Below are 27,897 nucleotides of genomic sequence, written 5' to 3'. Positions count from 1 at the left end.
TGAGCGTTTTCCTGGGGCACGAGCGTGCTCACTCACACTGTCTGTGCCTGCTTTTGTAGAACAATGACAAAGGTAGTAGTTCTGACAGACATCCTTACAGAAAAGGTGTGCCACACCAAGGCAGGCACAAATATAAATGTAAAGGGCCAGGGATGTAGCTCGGTGCTGCCACCAGCCTCGAAAGCACAAGGACCAAAGTTCGATCCCCAATACAAAAAATAAAACCTAATAATGTAGAGAAGAATGTATTTTCGCAATGCCCTCTGTCAGAATCTACAACCATTTAAAAACCACTTACACAAACTTACTCTTTTAAATGGTTTAAATTTGTCATTTTATTTTATTTTTATTTTTACAGTACTAGGGATCGAGCCCAGGATTTTTATACTGAGCTGTACTCTCAGCTCTTCAATTTTAGGGTCTTGCTAAGTTGCTAAACTGCCCAGGCTGGACCAAACTTGTGATCTTCCTGCCTCAGCCTCCCAGACTGTCAAGATTACAGGTGTGTGCCAACATACGTGGCTTTAATTTACTCTTTAAAGCTATTTTTTATTTTTTTGTACCGGAGATCGAACTCGGGTCCTTGCACTTGCAAGGCAGGCGGTGGAACCACTGAGCTAAATCCCTGGCCCTCTTTAAAGCTATTCATAAAACATAAAAATTGTATGTATCTGTGCAGCATCACACACCATTTTTACAGTAAGGAAATACAGAAAGAAAGACAGTGCATGCTGAGTGGAAAACAGCCAGAGGCAACCCAACTGTCTCGATTTCTGGCTAATACTTTGGTTCCGTAAGCTAAGCACCCCATTCAATTCAGAGGGAAAGAAACCTAAACGAACAGCCGAACAGCCGTCCTTCACTGCACTGCGGACCAGGGACAGCGCACCCTTCAGTCGCTGCTCGGCACCTGAGCCCAGGTTCTCCTACACTCGCCCCTGCACTGTAAGCTGACTTCCTAGAGACACTGGGCTGCTCGCATGAGACGACGGCAAGGTCAGGATAACAAGTCAGCTCTCGTGCCTGGCACACAGGGACCGACTCCTAGTCATGGGACTCGAGTGTCTCCCAGAGAGCACACTGGCATACTCAGGATCCCACGGAGTAAAAGCCAATGTGTCAGGGTGGGCATGTTGCTCAGAAGCACAGTGCCTGCATCTCTGAATTTATGACACATTCACTCTTCACCAATCAAGATAAATGGAGATTTTCTAACTGTGAGCCAGAAAGGATTGGGATACAACAGAATTCCACCTTGGCAAAAATAAATAAATAAATAAATAATAATAATACAGTATTTGTTAAGTTAGGGAACAAGGACAAGCTACAGTTACATGGCACTGCGATCCTCACCGCTGGACCCTGAGGTGTCTAACACCACGCTGTCCTGTATGCACACACGGCAAAGCTTCCTAGTTCTGTACTTTCAGTTCCTGGCCTGCTGAAACACTATTACTTTCATTAAACTACTGTGGGCTTTGAGTCTGACCACAGCAGAGCCACAGGCCAGTCCAGTGCTGCTCATGTGAGCCACAGCAGCATGCCCGTCACAAAGCAGTGTCGCACATCCCTCATGCATGGCTGAGGCCTCCGTCACTACACACGGCCTAACACATTACCTGAGTGCCCCACATCCGGCCCAGCCTTGTTCGGCTCACCAGCACGCACCCTAAGCATCACACAGGGGATCTGATGTTCTGGGAGCTGTGGTGCCTAACCATTCCACTGGCTCCTCAGGCCCCGCCTAGGCGCTCTGTCATCCCTACTGCTGCTCATGAAGGCCCACTGAACTTGCCAAACTCTGAACTGTACCTGAATTCTCCCAGGGCTTCCATCAGGCGGCTGACATAGGCCTGGACGCGGAGACTGGATTCTGCTATCTTCCTACAGGAGATCATGGCCTGTGTGGAAAGGAAAGCACGCGTCACTTACTGAACAGCCCCTCCATTACAACCTGCCTACAGGCCCCATCAGCAAAAACGCAAAGAACTGAAAGCAGTTATCAGAAGGGAGCAACGTCCTCTCCCAAAGCCACCATCGTGCAGTGTCCAGCACAGCATTCCCAAGGGCCCATAGCTGTCACTGCAAGGGACCTGGCACCCACACAAGGGTTCCACCAGCTTCAAAGCCCCAGCCACGTCCCTGCTGACACTGGATGATAATCTGATTACCTTTTCAATCGCACTCTTCAGCCTGTTCATGTGAGATTCAAACAGAGGAAAATGAGAAAAAAAGAAGTCCTGGAAATCCCGCTGGGCTTCTTCTTTCTCACAGAGGGTAAAGATGATGCTTATGGCGATCTTCTTCCTCCTAACCATGGCCGGATTAGAACTGCAGGTCTCCTCTGCCAAGCTGAACGTCTCATCCGTTGACCTGGAGGAAAGTAAGTCTGAGGAGTTCCTGTGAGCCAGTGAGTCGCCCTCGAGGTAAACGGCCATGCGTTTATCCACCTCTCTCCCACGTTCTTCTGACTCCCTGTCCTGAAACCGACACATTATTATCTTAACATGAAAACAAACTCAAGTGAAAACCAAAAGTAATTTAAATGTCATCATGTTGGGCCCTCGTCCTTTTCTCCCGGATCACTTTATGTTAGACCGGTGGTAGTTAGAAGGGGTGTGAAAGATCTGTTCACTCAAAACACAGCCCTGTTGTTTCAGTTGACAGATACCAACAGAGAAGAAAGCCACAGGAGGAAAGTTCCTAGACTGTGTTCTGCTCAACACAGATGCATGTTGGAATGTTTTACTGGTACACTTTCCCAGACTCTTCAAACCATCAGATGAAATTTCTCCTCTAAATACTCAGATTAAGCAAAGTAGTCAACTGAGCTCTCTAGAAAAATCCCACAAGTAGAAAGCCTTATCTTTCTTTTATGGTCAAATGCTCAAGAAATGTAAGATTCTTTGAGAGACTCTGCTTCTGTGACAGGAAAGCCACAAGGTCAATAAACTGTGAGTACACATCAATCTGTCACAAGGGGCAGTCTTCACGGATTATGGCCTAACCTTGTCTCTTTTACCATTGTAAAAAGCCAGCCTCACCACAACATGCCTAACAACAGCATGGGTGAAAATGAAAGAAATGATTTATTTTGTTCTACAAAAACAGCAACACAAAGAACACAACACACTGCAAATGAAAGTGCCTGGCTGGGCACACAGGTGGTAGGCAAAGCCTCTTCTCTCCCTACTGGCCCTACCAGTTAGCCTCGTGTCTACCAAACATGCGAGGGTGCTGCTTCCTCTGGGTTCTCTGTTTCTGCATTACTGGGACTGAACCCCAGAAGTGATGAGGCGTACTCCCCCAGCCTGATGATGATTTTGAGACACAGTCTCGCTTGCCCAAGCTGGACTTGAACTGCAGTCTTCCTGCCCCAGCCTCCTGAGGTGTGGGGATTACAGGTGGGCACCACATCTGGCCTTGGTTTCCTTTTCTACAAATTGTGATTTAGGAATTACTTCCGCTGGGTAGAATTTGAGGCAGTTGCTGCCTACCCTTGGTCTTCTTATTTAGTACTCCACCCACAGACTATGTGATTTCCAATGTACCTTGATTTTATTAAACACGCATACACCAAAAATATTACATTTAAGGGGCAGGGATATAGCTCAATGATACCGCGCCTGCCTCACAAACACAAAGCCCTGAGTTCGATCCCAGGTACCAAAAAAAAATTTACACTTCAGAAAGCTGTTTTTAAAAGAAAGGAGACCTCAGGGGTGCATGCTGCTGTCTCCCTGGAAAGCTCACAGGCTCAGCAGGTAGACCAGGCGATGTGCTGGGGAGGCCCTCAATGCACACGACCTGCAGGGCCTCCTGCATGCTGGGCCTCACAACCAGCACCTGCTGCCGTGTGAAAACCCAGTGTGATCTCCAGAACACACTCATGAGAATCTCTAGGACCCACGTCATTTCAGTCAACGCCTCACTCTCCTTCAGAGTTCCTATGTTTAAAACCTCATTTTCTTGCACTTTTTTTTTTAAAGAAAAAATTCTGAACTATCAAAAGACTTGCTGGTAAATCCTTTCCTCTTTGACATCTCCTATTTCTCCTTTTCCAGAAGTAAAATGACCGTATCGGTTCACTCATTTTAGGCCAACCTGGTCTTTCACATCAACTCATGGAAACGCTGAGCTCCTCACTTCCACCCACGAGGTCAGCTCCACCATCAGTTTTAACACACGACAGCGCCACCTGCTGAAATCCTGCTAAACCTGCACGCTATAAGGTACTCCCACTCCCTCTACTGAGCCCTAAAGCACCCGCTGGGGATAAATCACACCACACAAGATCTCTGAATATTACCCCTCAATAAAGGTGTCCGAAGTGCTGCAAAAATTTAAGGACACTCCCAGATACTTCTGCTCCTCGCCTTGGGTCCCCGGGTCCGCCAGCTAACACTGGAGGCAGTGCCTGTGCTGGAGTCAGGACCACAAGGCTGTCGCTTGGGAGCTGGACATGAGCGGCCTGACTGGCACTGCGCCAGCTGATGCGCGCGTCCTCTGAAGCAGGAGCACGGGGGAAGGACTGAAGCCATCAGCTCAGCGGCCCGGCTTCCAGGCACGGGAAGACCACACTACGCACCCAACCTCCTTCCTATACAGACATCAAACAATTCTGTTGACAGAAGTATGCATTTACGTACAGTATAAGTACTTAAATATCATCAATAATTAAAGTGAAAACTGACATTTCATTACATCTCAACAATGCATGGCTGATAAGAAGACCAGTTAGTTCAAGTGTTTGTCAGCTCTGAACTTACGCTGAACCTCTGTAGGACACGGGACCGCATGAAACAGTGTTGTCAAAGAACACTGTGGAGATGTAATGAAACGTCAACAGAACTGTCATCAGGAGCACCACACAGTCTGTTCAGTTCAGTAATTCTGGTCAGCCCCGGCTTCAATCCTCAGATTCACAAGACAAAAGCAGTGACACGGGCAGGCTTCCTGGGGGCCATCGCCACTCCTCTGGGCCTCCACAGTCTCGCCTGGGGTGGCCTCGAGGCCGCCCGCTCCAGCAGCACAGGCCCACCGGGCGCCAAAGCTCACCGCCGGGCACAACAGGTGTCGGGTGGGCGGCTGTGAACGACTGGCTGCCCTTCCTCACACACCCAACTCCCCGACGGATGTTTCTAATTAGTAATTGTGAGTTTTCTCTCAAGGCCAGGATCACTGTTTTTACTACTCACTCTTGTCTCAAGCATGAGAACCTAATTTTCCTACCCATATCCCTTCCGAAAGGGAGGCATCGCCGGCAGCACCCTCCAGGAGAAGGCACGGATGGCTACAGTGGGATGAGGGCGGCCTCCGCAGACCTCTGGCGGGGAGCCACAGCGGCCCTGCTCCCCCGAGGGCCAGGGCCGTCCTGCTGAGCCCTTACCCACTGCATCTGCGCCCCTGTGCACTCAAGTGCGGCCTGAGGCATGGGTGACGTGGCGCACGAGCACCGGACAGGGAGCAGCGGTCAGCACGGGTGGGCTCAGGCCTGAGCCTGGCATCACACATGCCCACACCACGAAGCAAACACTCACAAGTACAGAGAGTGTGAATGTAAAGACTATTATACAGAACAGAGAACAGCCTTCATGCGAAGATTCAGAGGAGTGAATTGCTAATGAGGAAAACTGTTTCTAAATGAATGTTTCCCGTATCTGACGACGCAGTGACAGCACAAACAGGCATTTTGATGGACTTTTTGTTGTTGTTGTTGTTTCTTCTGGTACTGGGGATTGAACTCAGGACCTTGCACTTGCAAGGCAGGCATGGTGCCACTGAGCTACACCCCAGCCCTACAAACAGGTATTTTGAATTCTACAACTCATGAGGACTCTTTCGGTTTCTTGTAAGATATCCACAATTACAGGAAATGTCAAAGGAAACATTAATAATTTCATATAAATTTATATCTATAAGCAGCCGGGCACAGTGGCACATGCCTGTAATCCCAGCACTCGGGAGGCTGAGGCAGGAGGATCACTGTGAGTTTGAGACCAGCCTGGACTACAAAGTGAGTCCTGGGTCAGTCTCAATTATATAGTGAGACTGTGTCTCAAAACAAACAAACAAACAAAAAATTTATATCTACAATTAATTTCAGACTTACACAAAAATTTTAAGGAATTAAATCTTTTTACAAAAACTGTTCTATAAGAATCATTTGATCTAAAAGTACTAAATTCATATTTTGAAATTTATCAGACATTTATCACAATGCTGTCACAGCCCACAAAGCCACTGGGACATGGCACCAGCAGGAAGATCCTCCTCTACTAAGTAAAACCACAAAAATGTATCAACTTGCATTTGCCAGAAGTACTGTCATTTTCAATACTGACAGCCAAGTTGCTAAAAGTACAAATTCTGATGACCTAACAAATCAATCTCCACAAAAGCCTAAAAATTTTACAATAAAGACACTGTATTAGGCTGCCTGCCTTGCAAGTGCAAGGACCCGAGTTCAATCCCTGGTGCAAAAAAAAGAGAGAGATACCATATTAGGTACTATTGTTTATTGTACTAATAACATTACAAGGCCAAAAATATTTTCAATTTGTAAGTTTATATCATTAAGTGCCATTATTCTCCATTATTGTCTCTATGTACCTAGTTTATTGTGATTTTTTTAAGACAAAGCTTTGCATTTTAACTGCTGTTGGGACATCCTTCTTCCTCTCTGAACAAGGGGACTGGCCTCTGCCTTGCTTCCCCTGCCTGGCTGTACCAGGTCAAGCTGTACCCCAGGCATTCTGCACGCAGGACACCTCAGGCAGGTGACCACTAGAGGGCTCCATGGCTCCTAATGCCAGGTCTCAAGCAGGGGTTCAAAGGCTTTCAGAGGAGAGGGCTGTAAAATACTAGATTCAACATGAGCTGTAAATCTGAAGGGATGAAAGTGCATTTTCAGTGAAGAGCTGTCCAAGGGGGAAGTTTTTAGGCCCATCTTTTCCAGAAGCTGTCATATCACTGTGCGGACGGTGGCGGTGCCAGCCTCTGGCTGCCGCACGATGGCAGCAACAACGGTAGCAGTAAGAACATAAATGAGAGGTAGTGGCCAGTATTTTACTCACTGAGGCCCGTGACCTGGCTAACCACCTGACCTGATGGGTCTCGTTTAATCCTCCCAGCAACACTAGGCTGAAAGTAACACTGCTGGAACAGATGAGGAAGCAACGCTTGGAATCCAGGCGGGCTTGTTCCAGCACACTCCAGGGTGTGGCGGAGCCAGGCGCCGGCCTTGAACCCAGCTCTAAGTCAGTCCCCTCAGAGGCTGCGACCAAAGAGCAGCTCTCAGTGACGCCGTGGCGTGACCTGCACCCCCAGACCCAGACGGAGGCGCCAGCCTCTGGCCTAACCTGGTCTCTCACTGCCGCCTCTTCCACCGCGGCCACCACATGTTTCCTCCGTCCAAGGAGTCCATGGCGCCCCTGCCTCCCGGCAGCTTCACCGCACAGCACCTGTCCACCCCTTTCCTGCCACGCCATCCTCCCCGCTGGCCCATGAACACTCTGGAGCAGGTGAGCGGCTGAACTACCCCTCTCACAGGTCCTTCATGGTGACCACGAGTCAGTACACTAAATCACTCAGTTCTCAGGCAAACTGATAGTTACACACAAAACTTCTTTTAACGTTTTTCTGGGTTATGAGAAGAGCTTAGAAGCCACTGGTATGGCATCAAATGTGCACTTTGGATACAACTAAACTTCAGATTCAAAATCAACTGAAAGGAAAGTCTAAATGCTTGGTGGCATTGCTACTTAAATCATACTCCTGTCACTTAAGAAGTTTTACAAGAAAAAATGTCAAAATATGAAGAGGCCCCGGGATTTAGGTCAGTGGCACCACACCTGCCTTGTAAGCACAGCATCCTGAGTTTGATCCCCAGCACCAGAAAAAAAAGGGAAAAATATGAATAGAGAACATGGCATATATTTTCAAATACCATATCAATGTCAGGCAGCCAAGGGAAGAAATCTACCCCACCCTTTTCTTACTTACAAGAACTACACTTGGAAGACACCCCATGTAGAGAGAACACCGCTTAACAAACTTAACTCCCGAGTGCAGTTCAAACATGGCACAGCCACCCACTGTTTCCCGGGGTCCTCTAAACCAGAATGTTTTCTAAGCTGTAATTTGCTCTCCTCACACAGCCTCTGTGGGCGCATTCCACAGCACTGTCCTCTGCAAGAGGAAGCCCGCGACTCACCGCCTGGGGATGACGCCATTTTCCAGACTCGTCATCTGACTCCGCAACCAGCGGCGCTGGTAACTGCTGGAAGAGGACGTGGAGGAGCCCGGCGATGGCACGGGTGTGATCAGAAGGCTGCTCAGTGAGGCTGAGGGAGGAAATTGGAAACTTGAGGGGAATGAGCCACCATTAAACTGTAAATCAAAAATGGGTATGGCACACTGTATTTTAACAGATGAAAAGTGGAAACATATACACCAAATAACCTAAATTTTCAGGCTCTATCAGTCATATCCAGCAGGGGCAGACTATAGTTTCTGTCTTACAAACATACCTGTACAGCAAAGAAAACACCCTTTAAAAGGAAAACATTAGTAAATAAGGATCACAGCTATGGCAAGTGCAAAATTGCCAGATGCCACATTACAAATACAGAATAAATTACTGCTCAGAGTACAGATTCTGATAACATGTTCCATACCTTTATATTGTTTTTTTAATTCTTCCTTGTGCTTTATTTAATTAGTTCTTTTATTTTATTTTATTTTATTTTTTGTACCAGGGATCTAATTCAGGACCTTGCACTTGCGAGGCAGGCACAGTGTCACTGAGCTACATCCCCGGCCCTACCTTTATATTTTAGCTTGAGGAGTAATGGCCCACTATGAAGCGTACTTATGTATTTCTGCCTCTTGACTACTTCTTCACTCTACAGTTTGAGGCAAAATTTATGCAAATTAGCTATTCCCTCCACATCACATCCTGTCTCCTGAACTCTATTTCCTAACACGCAATAGTCATCCTGTCTGTGAAAGAACAACTTCTGGCTCTACAGGTACTTTTCTGCTGTAAATATTTATTTTGCTTAAATGACCTCATACTCATGGAATAAACAAGTGTAGACCGCAGCTCCTGCCAAAACAAAATTACTATGATTTTCTTTAGGTAACAGAGATGACAGGTAAATTCTGTGATCAGCGGTCAGAGAACACCGTTATGCAAACAGATCACCTCAACTGAGACTTCCGTGCCAACAAGAGCTAGCGGGCAAGCCTCCTAGACAGTCTACCTGGGAGCTGGCCATCCTCTGTATCCCTCCTTACACAGATGCATGAACGAACACATCCCCTCCAGTGCAACTCCCGCTGAGCAGCTGCTGTACACCAGGCATTGTGTAAGGTGCCGGGGGCAGAACAGTCAGCCGCACTGAGTGGGCCTGTGCCCTCACGGGGCTTACACGCCAAGGGGAAAGCAACGAACAAAAGCCCCAAGGAAAGAACAAGAGAACACAGACTGCGGCCAGCCACAAGAACCACCTTTCTGCTGGGAACACAAGTACAAAAGTCAAGAGCTCAGAAGCAATTACAGTTCCTTCAGGGGGGAAAATTCTGAGGGTGGCTTATTTATTCTGCCAGGAAATGTGATCATAACAGCAGGCAAGAGCCACCCTCAGGACTCCAGGGAGAAATGGGCAAGCGCAGAGGCTCAGGGTCTCCACACACACGTAAGGATGGCGTAGACACCCACTCTTCTGACCTCTGCAACCACTGAGGGCGTGTGTTTGGCAACACTCCATCCAAAGAGAACAAACTCGTGGGGTCAGGCCTTTCACTTCCTCTCCATGTTCACCCCGCATCCACCTCCCTCGCTACATCGCACTTTCCTTCTAGTCTCCACACAAGAACCCTTCTATTCCTCCCACAGCCACCAGCAAAGCCCGCTGCCTCCCCCAGGCTTGGCACTAGCCAACCTCCTGCCCAAATGCTCTCTGCCACCCCTTCACGGATGCGGTCCCTGTTTCGGCTGACACATCCACCTTCTCAAAGGGGCTTTCTTTCCACGAGCAACACAAGTTTGGCTTCCATCAGTGAAAATGCATGCCTACATTTTACCATTCAGTTATGTCTTTCCTATACTGACAATAAACTCCACGAGACCAGGCCCCATCTGTCTGAGCACTGGCCACATTCCTGACCTGAAATTATACTACAAAGCTACGGAGATAAAGACAGCACGGTGCTGGCAATAGAGCAGACCTGAGGATCAATGGAACAGACCAGAGGATGCAGACACAACGCCAGACACACTCGGCCCCCTCAAGATTGACAAAGGAGCCAAACACCTTCCCTGGAAGAAAGACAGCCTCTTTAATAAATGGTGCTGGAAAAACTAGCTTTCCTCATGCCGAAAATTGAAACTAGACCCATACCTTTCAGCACGCACTAACCTAAAACTGAAATGGATCATCTAAACATTAGCACAGAAGAGCTCTCGCCAGCCCACGCGGGTTGAGCCACACTGCTGGGTCTGCTTCGGCTCCTCTGTGAGAAGGCTCCACTGGCTTCCTGCTCCTCCTCCCACAAACTGAGCAGACACAGCAGCCTGCAGCTGCTCTACTCAGCCCTGCTGACAAGGGACACACCTGGCCCTGCCAGCCGCGTCCCCCAGGCCAGTGGGAAGCGAAAACCACACCCCGGCCGGGCTTCACCATCCCCGAAACACCCACCCTGTGAGTAATGGCGCGTGCACCACTGACCTGGCCCAGCACCCACACCGGCATGGGGTCGCACACCTGCAGGTGCCCATACGGCGTGTTGGCCACTCAGACCCTGAAGGCTCGCTGCAAAACACGTCCACAACGGTGTTTAAAAGTGCATGCTGGCAGTCTCTGCCACGCCAACAACGGCATTAGGGACAAAAGAAACAGGCACGGAGGGAATGGGGAGCTCACCCCTCTCACCAGGGGTCTGAACACTGAGGAGGAGGCACACGGAGCCTCGAAACGGCCCTCCGAACAGTCACCCATGTGCTCTGGGCTCCCAGCACCGGCTTGTGCTCTGACCTTCTCTTCTGACCCAGCTTCCTACTTCTAAGTACAGCAGATTACTCATACCTAGAGAATTTGTGCACACGTTCCGCTAAAAAAAAAAGCCAAAAAAGTGTCTTGCTATGTGTCTCCCTGCTGGCCCCTTGCTCCCCACACTGACTCACTCCGTCACCCCTGCTTGTGTCCCGCAGGTCCTGTCCTCACCACGGGCCGTCCCTCTTCCCTCCCGAGACCTTGCAGACAAGCTTCCAACAGCCACCAAAAGCACCTCTCAACAGTTTATTCTGGCTTATACAGACCCAGGAAACATTTAAAGTCTTCAGAGGAGAATACCACAAGGACGAGTGCCTCACACTGGGCCCACCTCTGCCCCTCGGGAAGAGTCCTACGGGCGGTGCAGGGCCGCAAGCCAGGACGCAGCAGCAAGGCACCAAGACGACGCAAGGGTGCGGGCCCTCACTGGTGCCGCACAGCAAAGTCACACTCACCCGGCGTGAGAAAGGACGTGGCTATGCGCCAGAGCCACCCGCAGGCACAGGGACACAGTGTTGGGCTAAAGCCCAGGGGAAAGTAACTATCCCTGGGTCCACGGAGTCCCCAAGGACAGTGACAAATCAACAGGCAGGGAGGAGAAGCCTCCTGCACAGGGCTCCTCTTCCCTCCCTGGGGCAGTACCAGCAGGACCTCCTCTCCGAAAGAAAGGGCGTACAGATGGGGACCCGGCAGCGCCGCAGAGGAAGCCCTCCGGCAGATGCCCGGGGCAGGCAGGCAGCCACCAGCAAGGTCACAACCACCAGGTGTTGGGGTGCACTCACTCCTGTGACCCTGCCACACAAACCCTAACCTCGGTCCAGTTAGGAGCAAGGTTCCAGGCCTGTTCTAACAGTGGGGCGTTCTACAAACACCAAAAAGCATGCCTCAATACCGTCACTCTTATCAAAGATGAAGTGAGTGTGAGGAAGCAACACAGCTAAAGCAGCCCAAGGGGACAAGGAAACCAGAAGTGTGTGGTTGTGGAATGGAAAGGGGCATTAGGCAAGACGAACGATGAGCTATGGTGGCCGCAAATGTACCAGGACAGGATTGGGCCAGTACTGTCAGAGCGTGTAAAGTCAAGACGTCACTACACGGCATCCTGGAGAGGGGCTCAGGGGAATTCTACTACCTTCCCAATTTCTCTGTAAATTTAAATCTCTGTAAATCTAAAACATACATCTATTTTACGTTTCCCTGTCCCTCAACTCTTTAGACAGAAGTTAAAGATTATCAGGCGGGGGGACAGTGGGGCACACCTGTAACCCCAGCACCTGGGAAGCTGAGGAAGGAGGGCCACGATTTCGAAGCCAGTCTGGCTACCGTGAGGGTGAGACCAGAATGAGCCACGCGGTGAGACCAAGCAAACCACAAATAAAATAACACCTCCAATTCCTTTTCATGTAGTTCTCCTGCTAACTCACTCTACCATTCACAGCTCCTACTCTGTACAGATCTGGGACCTGGGTCCCACCACAATTCATAGGACGTACTGAGAAGAAACCTTAGAGAAGCAACTCCCATGAGGGCAGAGCTCCCGCGCACCCTGCCGAGCTCCAAAGCCCCCACTGGCCTTTCCATGGACCCAGGGTGCCGGAGCCCCAGGTGTGGCAGGCGGTGCCGGGTCAGCACATCTGCAGGACAGCGTGGGGGCAGGAAGCTGCTCAGCTCCACTCCAGCACAGCTGCCCCTCATCCCAATAGAGAACCGGGAGGCCAGAAGCAGAGCCCACCCAAGAAAGCCATCTCAGAACCCTCACCAGGTCAGCCCCAAGGCCTCCTTAAGGGCTTCCAGAAGAAATCATTCAGATCCAGCACCAGACACTTCTCACTTTAATGTGAACTTGTCCTGCAGCTTTCCTGCCTCTCAAAGGGCAAGGAAAAGCAGTTTTAAGAATCAGAACCCAAATATTGAGTGAGATTTTGACTTGTCCAATAGGGACTATTTATACCACTGAAGTTACTTAGGAAAATTCATACCCTGTCCCACAAATGTTGCTGTGGGTATTAATTCCCTCAAATTCTCTAAAACTTTTCTAGAACAAGGAGGGGGATAAAAAAGTAAAGCAATGTTACACAGGACGGAAACCGTGAAATGAGTGTTGGGGACAGGCTCCAGAAGAACATCGCAACCTCTGTCCCTCAGAGGGGTAAAGACCTCTCACCACACAGGCCAACTGTGGCAGCCACCGGGCAGCAACTGACAAAGTCGTCCCCACCCCGGGTCATGCTTGCCCTGGAACCCTTGGGGCCATCATAAGACCTGCAGCCTGCTCCAGAATGCAACAAAAATCACAAAGGCTCCGCGAGGCCAGGGGCAGAGTCCTAGGACACTGCCCTCTCCACGCACGCCATAGACTACAACAGAACTCAAAGGGCTCAGCTGAAAGTACTCACAGGCAATGCAAGAACTGCCTGAGCATGGGGTGTTAAACAGAAACAAAATAAAGATGGTTCATTTAGCACATTACAACAAACTGCCTCTTACCTTCCCTCTTGTACAAAGGAGCTAGAAGTGAAAATAATGCATGTCTAATCAACAGGAGCTACATTTCTGACCAAGGGTCTTGGCCGAAGTTCACAGAAAAGATTAGAAAAACTGAATGCATTATAACCACAAATGAAATGCCATGTGCTTGTACAGCTCACTCTCGGTTAAACCGGTAAAAGGGAGTACCTGATCGAGCGATGCCACTGTCCCTGTCTTCATTCTGTCCTCGGCTTGGCATGTCCACTGGGGTGCTGTGTGCTGCAAAGAAGGCACAAGGATGGTAGGTTATCAGGCTCTCCAGAGATGGCAAAGCGTCTTACATTTCAAAGTAGGCTATTGATGACTGGCCTTCTTTATATAATCGACATTAATGAGAAAGCAAAACTATGTAAAAGACAGAAAAAAGAAAACAGAGCCAAGTGACACTCCCCTCTATTCTACTGGAGCATATAAACTTTTCTGAACGGTGTTCAGTTCCTAAGATAAATCTGTACTATAAACTGTGCTTCAGTTAACATAATGAATGAACATTCTCGGGTGGATACTTTTAGGCAATTTCTTCATTATTAGAAGTATCCGAATAGTACTATATTTTTAAATGCTTGATAGTTTCAGAAGTCACATGGGAAACAGAGAACAGAAATACTTGAAAACCATTTATAAATTCAAAAAATGTTTCTCTGTTAATAACCCACTCTTGGCAGATAGAAAATACATGTTCGCTTTCTAATATTCCTTCCTCCACTTTTCCATATGCACCCATCACAGTGTTACTGTAGTCACTTAGCAAAGCTCGTGTGCTGGCAGAACTTGGGAAGACACTTTTCTGGGAATGCTTCAGACTGACCTGAGCGGGAAGGGAAGCAACAAGTCACTCCAGGAGGTTTTACAGTGGCCAGGGCCCTGCCCCGATCACTACCCACCAGCTCTTTTCTGAAGCATGCTTCTTTTCACAATTTTAAGAGAGTATACAAACATGTTATCCTCACTCTAAGCAGGTGGGAGGGTGTCAGTTCCACTAGGCAATCAGTTAACTAGGGTGCTTAGCATATTTCGGGCTACAAAGAACAAAATGAGAAATACCATTTGCCTTTTTCTCAATCTTAAATGTTAGTAATGAAGAGTCCCACACTTGTTAATCATTCCAAGACCATAACAGATACTGAAAAGACTTAGGAGCAAGGCCAATTTCATCTTAGAATACACACCCAGAACACCAAGATGACTAGACCTGTAAAGATCCCAAAAACTGCATTTAAACTGCTGAAATGAATGTGTGTACGTCAGAGAGAGAGAGAGAGAGGTGTTATCGTCCATGCTTTTATTAGAATGACTTAAATTTCCATGCAGATAAGGATGCAAGTGAATAAATGGATAACAAACACCACGGCAAAGGGAAACAATTCTAAGAGGCCAGGAAAATCAGAAAAAATAATCCTCTTAGAAATGCAAAGGGCTCATTTCAGATCAAATCAGCTTACACTGAGGTGTTAGCAGAGGCATTTACAGTAGAGGTGCATGGGTGGAATTTTCAAAACTCCATGAATTTGGCTGCATTTTGAAACTAATATCTCTTATCACAAGAGCCCCTTGGGTCTCTAGAGAGGCACAGATAGCGTTTTTTCCTAAGAACCTGCCAGGGATTTATTCATGTGTGTGGGTCACACGCACTCAGCATTCCACACAAACCTGCAAAGAAAGAAGCGCTGCGGGTGAGCCGGAGAGGTCCTCCTTCAGCCACCCCCTGCAGCAGTTTGCTGCTACAGGCCTGCAGCAGACCTGGAGACAGACACATGGAGCAGACACGGGACACACACACAAAAATAAACAGATTAAAGGGAATGTCAAGGCAAACCAAAACAACACCATACAACAGACTTTGTAAAAAGCACAAACTTTAAAAAAAAAAAAAAACACATCCACAATAGTAGTATTTAGAGAAAATCTGTTCATGTGTCTGATTTTACCTAGGTTACTTCCAGTGCGACAAGCACCCAAACTATTCTGGTTTGTGTTCAGTTTTCCCCCATGAGGATCTTGGTTGATGTACTCAAAGCTGTCTTGCAAGCTACATCCAGAGGGAGGAGGGGAAGGAGAGAAGAAGAAAAACATCAAGATGCCAATAACACTATTTTCTATTAGATGACCAAATACAGGCAACTGACAGTCACTCAATGCCTTTTCTTTAATAAATAAATAAAGTCTCAAGTCTACGTCTACCAAATGGAACCGAACCAGCAACTTCAGGGGAATTGGCTGGGGGAAAAATAAAAACTTTCTGGAAACAACCCAGTTCTTACAAGTAAAGAAGCACACTCCTCATAATTCCATATTCTATAAAGGGACACCAAACTCTAAATTTTGCTTCAGTGACTGACACCTAGAATACTGCTATTCATTTCTAAATTTTGCTTAAGCAACTGACACCCAAGATGTTGCTATTCATTTCAAATGTTTTACATAAACCCTCAAAATTGATTTTAACTTTTAATTAACATCTATGAATAATTCAGCAACTTTTTTTCCAGGGGAAAGATATATCAGAAATTAAGATTCCCATACAAGTTTGACTTCAAAACTTCAAGAGTTAGAATTAACTCATAAAACATTAAACACAAGAGTAAACATCAAGAGTTAGAGGGTATATCACATAAGGAAACAAAAATAATTTTTACTTAAATTTCAGCTCAGTTTTTTTGTTTTTTGTTTTTGTACCGGGGATTGAACTCAGGTCCTTGCACTTGCAAGACAGGCCACCGAACCACTGAGCTAAATCCCCGGCCCTGTTTTGGTTTTTTGTTCCTTTCTTTTGGTACCAGGGATTGAACTCAGGACCTTGCACAGTGCCATTGAGTTAAATCCTCAGCCCTGAGTTCAGTATTTTATTATAACGGATTAGCATGATAAACATTCAGTTACTCCTAAGGGTCTGAAAGCAGAATCACATGAGATATAAACATTACTTCCTGTATGTTAAGTGCTTAAAGTATTTTGTAGAAGGGTAAATAATGACTTATTCAGGGCTGGGGATTTAGCTCAGTGGCACTACATCTGACTAGCAAGCGCAAGGTCCCGAGTACCGTCCCCGGTACCAAAAAAAAAGACGCTTATTCAGTGGTGCCCAAATATACAGAGATAGACTATTTTAGTTTCCTGGTATTACCTGAGGAAAAAAAGTCTTCATCTGATCTCTATGAATGCCCCTTAATATATAGTAAGTCTTACTTTTAATTTTTTTGAGGGTTAACAAATGCTTTGTTATTTGCTTTTACAAATATAGGAAATATTTCTACCTGAAAATTCAAAATGTATAAAAATAAATGCGACAAGTGGGAGTTTAAAGCAGACGTTACAGAACCCTGTGTCCACACAGCAGTTCGAGAAGAGGGGACCCCAGAAGTGAAGGTTCACAGGCTGGCAAGGGTGCCTGTCATGACCCAGGGCAGCCTTCCGGCCACAGGGTGCGATCAGCCTGCAAAATCCCGACACACCCTCAACCCTTCAGAAATGAATATGCAAGGTGCTATAAAGATAAACTGTTAGGGATCTCAAAAGCCATTCATTCATCAAACCCCACCATTTCCCCTTTTATTCTGCAGAGAAATAAAACTTGGTGACTGACAGCAGGAATGCAGGGGTGCCGGGTGGAGACTGGAGACAAAGGCAGCCACTTATGTTCAAGACCAGTCTCATCATTAGACAATGCTGCTTTTAGAGTCCCTTTGTTAACTGGAATCCCCCTGCTTCTCATCTCAGAATGTCTTATGACCCTAAAGGAAACAGACACACAGAAAAGGTAGAAAGCGGGTGCAAACTCCCACACTCACTTATTTGTGCTTCCACAGAAGCTACCCATTCTAGCAGAGAAGACTTTGCTGATCATCAGCTGTGGAGGAGACCTGGAAAAGGAGGGCAAATGTGATTTCATCCTGGAGACAGCGGCACCAAGGCTGGTTCCCACAACCAGGAGGAAAGACCCCACACTCACCGGATGTGGTGGATCTTAAGGGTGGAGCCTTTGTAGCTCATGGCAACCGAGCCGAACATCATTTCCCCAAGCATGCTGACATCAGAAGCCGGCCTCGTGTACTGCACGCCAGACAGCATGCCAAGAACAGTGCAATGGAAAGAAGTATTTATTACTCTCTGGGTCCTTTTTTAATTTAGTAGTCAGTAATAATTATTATCTTTTTTTTTTTTTCTTGGTACTGGGGATCAAATTCAGGACCTTGCACTTGTGGGGCAGGTGGCAGAACCACTGAGCTAAATCCCTGGCCCAAGTATTATTATTTTCTGCTTTGAGACAGAGTCCCCTGTGTAATTCAGGCTTGCCTTGAGCTCACTTTGTAGCTCAGGCTGGCTTCAAACTCATGGCAATCCTCCTACCTCAGCCTCCTGGGATTATAGGCATGTGCCATCACATCTGGCTACAATTTTGTTTGTTTGTTTGTTTTTTTGTTTTTTGTACTGGGGATCAAACTTGGGACCTTGCGCTTACAAGGCATGTGGCAGTACCACTGAGCTACATCCCTGGCCCACTACAATTATTTCTTAAAGCATGATCTATGATGGTGACTGCCTAATGTTTTTTCCTACAAAATAACATACACATTATGTTCACACAGGACCCAAGTATTTTGTCAGTTCATTTTTAATATTATTATATCTATTTGTAACCTTTAAAAGGTTAAATTCTGAAAGGAAAACAGTGACTCCTCTTGGTACAGAGAACACAGCCTGAAAAGGAACCCAGCTCAGGGTTATTCAATAACTACATCATTAACAGTGTTGGTAAAAATGCCAACTGATGCAGTCAGGGCTTTGTGTGGGTCCAAAAGACACAGGTGATCTAACCACTCTAGAATTTGACAAAAATATTTGACTCTTCTCACTTCTTTCCCAGTCCCTCAACCTTGTCATCCTTTTGACTTGCTTACTGAGGGACTGAGTACAGACTGCAGGCCACCCCGTCTGAGATCCGGCCAGGCAGCCTGAGTGGCTGCCACCGAGCTGCCCTTCCTGTGCACCCCTGGCAACCTCATCTCCCTGGAGACGGGTGACACTCCAGCTTGCCTGGCTGCATCTGGGGCTGCTGCGAACTCTCCTTCCAGGTCTCTTCTTTCCAGATCACTCCAGCCGAGCCGGGCCCCTGGAGGCTCTGCTGCGTTGGCTGTCCTTCACAAAGGAGCACCCCACATCTCTGCCTCAGGGGTTAACCAACACCACGAGCCCCACCCCCAGACACTCTGCTGTGTGCTCTCCACCCCAGAAGACTCCCGTAAGCCCGTCCTGCACACATTCGCACCTACTTTTACAGGGCACTGAGGAGGACAGAGAAGATACCTGCCAGTCCTGGTGGCAGAACTTAGGTTCCTCTGTGGATGCAACTCACATCCACTTGTGCACACAGAAACCAACTGGCCTTTCACATTTTTTACTAATATCTTCCAACCACCTTTCCATTTTATAATCTGCTTTTTCTTGAGGTACAAGGGCCATATGCCAACTATGACTCTCAACTACCTGAAAATTCCACTTCTTAAACTCCAGGCTGCTTTGAGACCCAGAAGCACTGTGCCATAATGGAAAACGCACTGGCCAATCCTGACTGTGAAAGTGACAAAGCCTGGTGGACCTGTGGCTGCTGGTAATTACCCTGGCTACGCTTTTCCAGCAACACTGCAAACAAGATTTACATGGGTAAAAAAATGTTGACTTTCGGTTCCCATCAATTAATACCCCTTTGCTATTCAATATTTATAAATTGCTTCTTCCCTGTATCTGGTCGATCAATATTTCTTAATAACCCTAATCCCCATCTTCCACTGCCCCCCCATGACCCCGGGTGTAAAAATACCCCTTTCTTCTGAGTTCTCATTTCTCAGGCTGTCCATATACATCTGCAGAATCTTTAGTTCTTACAGTAAAACTGGAAAACACATGCTTACCATTCTGGATCTGACAAAGGAGAGAAAATGCAACATAATTTCCTTTGTCTGCAATGTTCCTTCCTCATCCAGGGGCATATTGTTGTGCCACCTCTGCCTGACTACAGTTTCACGGAGAGATAAAAGCCAAGGTGCAAAGCAGCACTGGCCTGAAACACTCAGGACCATCTTCCCGGGGACCCTGTGGGGTGCGGTCCAGCACCTCCCCTGCACCCGGGGCCTCACCTGGTACTTTGGAAGGTGCTCCTTCTCCTTCTCCAGGTGTGAAGAACCTCCAGAAGAGCTACAAGAAGAGACGCTGCTGCTTGCTTGGCAGCTCCTGGCTGACATTCTGCCGGGACCGTCCCCTGCTTTCTGGGTTGAGGGAGGCGGCAAGGAAAAGGTTACCAAGAGTGCATTTGCCTCAGCCCACTTCATACCCAGACCCTGCGCCATTCGCTCTGATACGTGCACCGCGTTAAAAACCAGAAGCTTTTGTAATTTCCCCTTATAGTGGTGACTAACACATAGTTCCTGAGTGTCTACAATATTTGGAAAGGCAGAATGCTGCAGAAGGGTATCCAACAAAAAAGTAGGTTACATATTAAGATTTCTTTTTCCTCAAATGATTTCTTACAGCATTTATACTTAAATTTACGCTGTATACTCATCAATGAGAATCGATGTGTTTGGCTATTAGAAGACTTTTCATACTATGTATAGTCATAATCTATGAAACTGAGTGGGAGAAAGATTTAAGTGTTTAAGTGTTAACTCAAATTTAAGTATTTACCAAGCAACTGGACTCAGAAAACAAAGCTGTTACTCTGAATAAGCAGAGCCTGTGCTTTACCGATATGCCTCTTCTAGCTCTCCTTTAACTGTACCAGGAGGGAAAATCATGAGGCTGAAACTGTGAAAGGGTGAAGCCCAATCCAGAAACAGGAGCTACTGTGAATTACAAGGCATGTGATGGAAACGCGGGCTACATTAAAGGTTTGAGGTAATAAAGGATCAGGCACCACACATTCTGTGAAGACTCTCATTGCTAATCTTTATCACAGTACCACGAAAGTATAAAGATATCACCCCCACTGTCCTCCACCAGAATTTTCACTCCCACAGCTGCACCCTGCAGCTTCTGTGAGGCTACTTCCTTGCCCCGCCCAATTTTTCCTGGTATAGCTTTTGCTTGGAAAACCAACTGCAGCTTATCTTATCTCCAGCTGAGCATGAGGGGAGGGTCACACACACCGTGGGCTAAGTCCTGTGCCTGCCTGAGTGGTGGGGGCTGAGAATGGGAAGGATATCGGGAACACACCGTGTGCAGCCCACTGGAGTCACTCAGCAGCCGCGCGAGGCTAATCCTGAGCAGACAGCAGTCCCTCCACACCCTCTCTACACTCGGCTTCACTTAATCCCACTTGGGCAGAGGCACAGTCACTCAGAGGGCCTCGAGGACACAAGTCCCCCTGCTTCACAGCCCAGCCTCTAACTGGACACAAGAGCAGCACGGTGATAAGCACCGCCTGGCTCCTCTGCAGGTGGCAGGCGCACACATCCCTGAGCCTGGCCTTTCTGATTAAAGGACTGCTTCTAAGATAGCTCCGTGTTCCAGATTCGAGGTATTACTGCTCTGGTATATTAACAATTCCAGCTCCTTTCAAAAACCCTGTAGGTGCCGGGCGTGCTGGCTCATGGCTGCATTCCCAGTATTGGAGGCTGAGGCAGGAGGACTGCTGTAAATTGGAGGCCAGCCTGAAGCTCACAGTGAGACCCTGTCTTCAAAAGCCAAAACCAAACCAAAATAAAAACAAGCAAAAACACACTGAGGGTATTCTGCCCATTACCATCAGCAGCCCCAAGGGTGGGATGTGGGTGCTCGACTACACTGTCTGTGTGAGGCACTCAGGGAAATTAAGGGGCGGCCACTTCCTGTCCACCAAACAAAGGCTGAGTGCTGGCTGGCCCACGCTTTCAATCGCAAACTCTCTGCTCCTCCACCTACCCAGCAAGCACACACTACTGCAATGGTTAGCTCCCTGGCCAAAGGCCACAGAGCAGGACTGTGGCACCCGCCCAGGTAATGCACCTTCACCCACACCCTTCCTCCCTGCAGAAATGGTCCTGACCAAGAGGAGGATGCCTCCTGCCCTGGGGGGTAACAAGGTACCGAACAGGAACACAGTGAGTACAAACAGGTATCTGTATCGTGGGGCATCTGCACGGACCCTGGGAGACAGTGACAAGCACTTTCCAAGAGACTCATGAGGACCAGACTCCTCTCTCCCGTCTTGGGCATGTTACTTTGCCTCCCTCCCTGGCTCAAAGGTCTCCACTCCACACACTCCCAGTCCCTCTCTCCCCACCACCATCCTCCACAAGTGCCAAGGGCAGAAGCCTCCTCAGTCAGAGGGCGCTGCAAAGACCTCCTGGACACAGCAGCTTCTGCCACATGTCAAGCTCCCGGGGGACAAATGCCGATCTTCTCTAACATGATGCTACTGATGCCTTTCAATATGCACGAGAAACCCTGGACAGAATAATATTCAACTTCCCTTCAGACAAACACTTTAATTGCTTTATGAATTTTAGAACTATTTTCTTACTACATTGGATGCACATATTTGGCATCAAATCCTACTAGTTCTCAACTTACCAGTACCCTCCCTCGAGCAATATTCAGAGCCCACTGCTAGCTCCTGCCCCGGTTGCCCACCAGCAGCTCCACCCGGTTATCAGTGGTGCACAGGGCCTGTGGGGTCAGGGATATGCTCACTTCTTCCTGAACCATAAATGGCACACGACTATAGCTCAAGGAAAAGACTGTAGCAGATTAGTAAGTGACTTATCCAAGAGGTGGTTAAAAGGACAAATGAAAAAACTGAAAGCAAATCAGCACGACATACCTGAGCTGCCACGGCTTCGATCTTCTGAACGGCTTTGGAATCAAACAAGACTTGTCTGCCCCTCCTCTCGCAGTCCTGGTAAACTATCAGGCGGATCTCACTCAGGTCGAGCTCCGAGCATGACCAGCTGCAGGTTGGAGAGGGGGAGAGATGTGAGGCCATCTGCAACGCGTGCTGTGACCATGGGGACCAAGCTCTCTGGCCAACACGCCTGTGCCCGGAAGAAGGCACAGCATGCACAGCAGCGACCCCTTGGGCCCCAGGGGCCAAGGGCTCACACCTATGCCACCAGTTCTCATGGTCATGGCCGGGAGACTCCTTCATGCTTCTCCTTCCAAAGCCAGTGTGGGCAGCAACAGCGGCCCAAGCCCTAAGGACATGCAGAGCGGCTGGTTTGGACTCTGGTACCTCAGACTCAAAGGACTATCTGGGCTTCCGTGTCACTGAGCAGGGCCTTCTGGAACAACTCAGTGGAGCCCACTGCTCCCTCTCTCCACCACCCACACTCAGGCCAAACTGAGAGGAGTTCAATATCCCAAAATGTATTATTTTCCTGGGTAATATCTAGCCCTGATACAGAAGGTCTGAAAACCAAGTGCATCACTGGACACCATCTGAACTGCTGCTGACAATTACAGTTAGTAATAAAAGAAACCATAAAAGTCGGGAGCACATGGTGGCACACGCTTATAATCCCAGCACTTTGAAGGCTGAGGCAGGAGAATCACTGTGAGTTCAAGGCCAGCCTGAACTGCACAGTGAGACCCTGTCTCAAAAAACCAAAAAAGTTTTTTTAAATGTTTTTAAATAAAAGAAGCGTAACTTATTCTTCAGCAAATGAGAAGCTAGGAATAAAGCTGCTCTGAAGAAAACACAAAGTTTATTCTTGAGTAATAAATGGTATCAGAGTGAAAGAACTACTGAAAAAGCAGGCATTCAGAATGCACCGCCTGCCCGGTTAACACACTGCCGCCCCGTGGGGAGCAGGGAGGCTTGGGACAGCAATGAGCCAACACTCCACAGACAAGGTGAGGCCCGGAGAATAATAATGTCACATGTAAATGCACAGCTACCAACTGCTGGAGGGGAAAAGGCAAAGGAAGGCCATGAAAGAATCTCCAATTTCCACACTGAAGGATGGGGAGATAGGCAGGAAAGGCCCTGAGGACTCCGTGACATTTAAACACAGATCCCAAGAAGCACAAGGAGAGAGAGTGAAGGATGCACTGGAAGACAAGGGATGTGGGAGGTGTAAGTGCAGCACCAGGGAGGGAAAACACAACAAAAGCCAGCTGAGTGTTGGGAGGGGAGCAGGAAGGAGGCAGAGGCAGGACATGCTCCAAGCCAAGGAAAACAGGTGGCTGATAAGATCGGGTCCACGCTGTTGGAAAGTTCAGTCCTGCTGCTATAAGGACAATGGGGAAGCAGGAAGGCGGAAGAGAATGAATAAGAGTTCGGGTGCCTCAAAAGGAAGGCCAGCATGTGTGAGGCAGCACAGAGGCCCCCTCGGGAGGCAGAGCTGAGGAGGGGCGCGGCTCGGACTGCCTGCCTAAAGGAGCAGAGGATCCAGAGGGGACGGTAACGGATGCACAGCTGGATGCACCAGACATCGAAGCAGGCGTGAGCTAGGAGACTGTGCAGCTGAGGCTGGACAGCTCAGCCCTCCGATTTCTGCATCAGCGCAATGAGTCCAGCAATGCTGACTTGCATCAAATCCGTGAACGCCCAGGGCCCCACAAGAGTGGTCTTCACCACAGAGCACCGTGAATGCCACAGTTTTAAAGGAAATTGATACAGCACCTGGTACCCAATCGTGAATTCTGTATTTTTGGTCCTTTCCTTTTTCAGACAATAAAACACAATCTTTTAGGGTAGCAGATTTGTTCTCTCAAATCCCAGCAGCAAAAAATATAAAGTTCTGGTTGTACCTTCGTTGAAACTCCTGTGTTCCCTTGTCTGACACTGGCAAGGCGAGCTCATTCTGGACGCCAAACTCCCACTGTCTGGCCAGACCCAGCCTCCATTCCAGGCACTGCCAGTGAGACCTGGGCCACCAGCGGCAGCCCTGGGTGCCCACAGTTATTTCTGCCATCACTAGGCTGCCTGAAATGAAGTCAGTGCAGAGAGGAGCAGGGGTGAGCAGTGGCATGAGAGTTTCCAGCTGGCACCCAAAACCAGTTGCTCTTGCGTAAGCACTATTCCCAGAGCAAGTGTGGTCCAAACAAAGGCATCTGGTGACTGAGACGCATGCTCCTAAATGTAAAGTTATATTAGGCCATTAAACACTCTCTGAAAATATGCATTAAAACACAGTGTGGGCCAGGTGTGGTGGCACATAGGTCTGTAATCCCAGCACTCGGGAGGCTGACGCAGGAGGATTACAAGTTGGAGATCAATCAACTTGGGCCACTAAGCAAAATCCTGTCTCAAAATTTTTAAAAAATGTTTAAAGGTTGGGAATACAGCTCAGTGTGAAGGTCCTAGGTTCAACCCCCAGTCCCCAGCACCACTCCCTCAGAAACAGAAAGAAGAAAACATACACTGCATGGGCTGGGTTGCTGCTCTGGTGAGCGCTTGTCCAGCAAGCATGGGCCCTCAGTTCAATCCCAGTTTCAAAATGCAGTGAAACAAACAAACAAAAAAAGAATGCAGGTGGATGTTCCCACATCCACAGGCCACTGGCAAGCAGCTATACGTCACTGCTTTCTATTTTCTTATTTGATTTATTTTGCTCCAGTAATTATATTTTGCCAAAATAGCATTATACTTTATAAAGCAAGATGTTCAACCCTCATAAGAAATACTACTGAGTCAAATATAAAACTGAAAACAGCCTATATGGGTTCAAACTTAATAATGATCATAACATTATTAAATGTTCCATTTTTTTCCAAATAAAAAGATATAAAAGATAACAAGAAAAATTATGTCTGTCAGATTATTCCATTTCTTTGACTGAAACATCTAAACAGTGTTTTGTAAGAGAAGAAAACTCTTTTCTCCCATGTGAATATTATCTCTAGTCTGAAGCCTGATCAACGCACCTGCCGAAGAAGAAGCTGCAACCATGGCAGCCGGAAACGGAGACAGGCGAAGGTGATGGTAGGAGCACCTCGGAGAGACAGACTCCATCCTGCCACAGTTTAGTCCTGAGGAAGGCCCGCTGGTTGCTCTAGAGAAATTCTGCGCTCGCCACAAGTTCTCTTCCCTCCCGCACTCGTTACACCCGGCTTGCACTGCCCAGTCACAAACCGGTGAGTCCTCCCTGCACTCAGGTTATACCTGACAAATGCAGCACAGACCAAGCTTCCAGCTCCAGCTGTGGACAGCTCTCCTCCTAGCAACTGCAGGCAACTGCGTGGCCCAAGGGGTGTGAGAAATAAGGCAGGTCTTTGCCGTAAAACAGCGCAGCATTTTAGACAGATGTGTTCCGCACAGAACTCCCCATGTCTCTGCTTCTCCTGAGAGCAACGGGAGAATACCGCACCTGGTAGGCGTTGGGGGCCCGAAGCACTCTGTCTACCACATGACTTCAGACACAAGGACACAGCATGGTCTGCCTTTTGTTACTCTAAGATTTTACACCAAGTGTATGAACCCTGTTGGGTGTTAAGTATGAGGTATGAAACTAGGCCTTATTCCTATAACTACTCATCAGGAGCAGAGAGCAAGTAACCAAAGTCTGAATTACTCCCCTGAAGGGTGGTACATAATAGCTCAAGTGATCTGAAGTACAAAAACAGAATTTCCTTTAAAATACACATAACTATATGTTATGGTTTGAATGGTACCAACCCAAAAGGTATGATCAAGTTTTTGGTTTTGTTTTGTTTTTTTGGTACTGGGGATCGAACTCTAGATCTTGTACCTACAAGGCAGGCGGTGGAACCACTGAGCTAAATCCCGAAGTCTTAATTCTTTTTATTTTAACCTTTTTATTGTATATGTCTTCAGTACCTAATAACTCCTTTCATGTTGGGGAACTGCTATGATCAAGTCTGGATGCCTACCCTAAAAAACCCAGGCTGTCTAGAAATATCACCTTTATAGGGGCAGCCAGGCTAAGATGAGGTCACACTGAATGCGGCTGGGTGCTAATCTAGTGACCACTGTCCTCGGAAGAACGAAACCTGCACAATGACACACAAAAAAATAATGAACAGGGGAGTCACCACAACACAAAGGCGATGACACACAGCCACAGTCTCAGGCGCTGGGCTGCACCTGTGCAGAAGAATCACAGGGAGGAAGCAGATGGAGAGACGGGTCAGGGATCCTTCGGGAACTTTACATCCTGCGCCAGGGAATGCACATTCTGTTCTGTTCTGTTCTACTCTGCAAGCAGCAGTGTGCCAACTCTGAGTTTTCCAGAAAGGGAACAACCTGATCTGCTCAGGATTTAGGGAAAAACCTGCAGAGACCTGAGAAGACCACTTTTAGGACAGATGCAGAGATGATGTGGGCTGGATTTCCAAGGTTTCAAGGGCACTGGCTAGTGAGGAAGAGCAACGTGGAAAGATCTGTTGCACAGTGTCCCTCCAAGACAGGCTCTACTGTTTGCGCTCGTGTGACAAGAATCAGACTACAAGTGGGTGTGAGTATGCCCACGCTGAGAAGCAGCGTGCCCCTCGTCCTGGCCTCACACAGGAAGCAACCCTACACACTCAAACACAAAATCGTTCACGCAATGAGTTTAAAAACAGTCTTATGATCCAAGCATGTCAATGTTTAAAGAGTCAGATATGACAGGAACTTTAAATGGCTCGAGAAAAGTTCAAGTAAAATATGACAAAAACAAACAGCAGTGGTGACAAAAACTGGTAATTCATCTACCAGGCCTGGCTGCCCCTGTGGCTGCAGCTGGAACAGTCTGAACCCTGCTCCCACCAAACCGGCTCTCTTCCACACGACCTGTCCCTGCCATTCCCACACCTCCTTCTCTCTCTTTCTTTCTCTCTCTTTCTCTCTCTCTCTCTCTCTCTCTCTCTCTCTCTCTCTCAAAAGTTTTTAAATACAAACAGAAATCTCTGAAAAAGTTTCCTCAGGAGCAGTGAGACCTGAATGACAACCTAAAGAAAAAAAAACCAGGAAGGCTGAAGGGGGTATGTTTGAGATGGCAATCAGAGTTCCTCCTGTGAACTCAAAATATTTTTATTTTCCACCTAACAAAGGCTATTTATTTCAAGAAAAACTATGTAGGGGCTGGGGATTTGGTTCAGTGGCTTCACTGCATGCCTCACATGTGAGCACAAAGTCCCAAGTTCGATCCCCAGTACCCAAAAAAAAAAAGTAAATAGATGGCGGTAACAGATGGGAATTTATTTCCTGCTAGGTTAGCATTCTCAGATAACAGATAACAGAAAAAGGGACTTGCACAGGGGCTGGCTTTCCTTATTTTGTATCATATACTGGCTCAGCTGCAAGGACTGGCTGGCGTACTTTCATGGGAGCCTCATAATCGCTTACCCTGAGCTGGTGTTCTGAGGCCAAGAGTACAGTAAAGATGCTTAGAGT

At 47.7% G+C, this 27,897-nt stretch overlaps 1 protein-coding gene across 7 annotated transcripts in view; it reads right to left on the bottom strand.

Annotated features, from left to right (window-relative positions):
- Positions 1-27,897, bottom strand: part of Fnip2 (folliculin interacting protein 2) — a 66,741-nt gene that overhangs the window by 25,844 nt on the left and 13,000 nt on the right. For 2 of the 7 annotated variants that reach the window (XR_780993.2, XM_010627987.2), the window contains exons 1-12: positions 25,428-25,467; positions 24,312-24,486; positions 22,384-22,510; positions 19,721-19,849; positions 17,536-17,636; positions 17,375-17,446; positions 15,515-15,615; positions 15,237-15,326; positions 13,734-13,805; positions 8,216-8,345; positions 2,172-2,373; positions 1,813-1,901 (exon numbers count right to left, since the gene is read on the bottom strand). Coding sequence is in view for 6 of the 7 variants with exons in the window: in XM_010627987.2 (XP_010626289.1) it covers positions 1,813-1,901; positions 2,172-2,373; positions 8,216-8,345; positions 13,734-13,805; positions 15,237-15,326; positions 15,515-15,615; positions 17,375-17,446; positions 17,536-17,636; positions 19,721-19,849; positions 22,384-22,510; positions 24,312-24,486; positions 25,428-25,452 (1,313 nt within the window). In the remaining variant the exon portion in view is untranslated. Of the gene's footprint in view, positions 1-1,812; positions 1,902-2,171; positions 2,374-8,215; positions 8,346-13,733; positions 13,806-15,236; positions 15,327-15,514; positions 15,616-17,374; positions 17,447-17,535; positions 17,637-19,720; positions 19,850-22,383; positions 22,511-22,663; positions 22,777-24,311; positions 24,487-25,427; positions 25,495-27,897 lie in introns of those variants that run through there. The other 5 variants (XM_033759864.1, XM_010627989.2, XM_010627990.3 and 2 more) reach the window with 5 other exon arrangements.

Source organism: Fukomys damarensis, unplaced genomic scaffold (genome assembly GCF_012274545.1).
Source record: "Fukomys damarensis isolate Sample0158 unplaced genomic scaffold, DMR_v1.0_HiC HiC_scaffold_38, whole genome shotgun sequence".
NCBI classification, from domain to species: Eukaryota; Metazoa; Chordata; class Mammalia; order Rodentia; family Bathyergidae; genus Fukomys; species Fukomys damarensis.
Note: the sequence above shows the minus strand (reverse complement) of the source record. Positions and strands in the feature narration are given on the sequence as shown.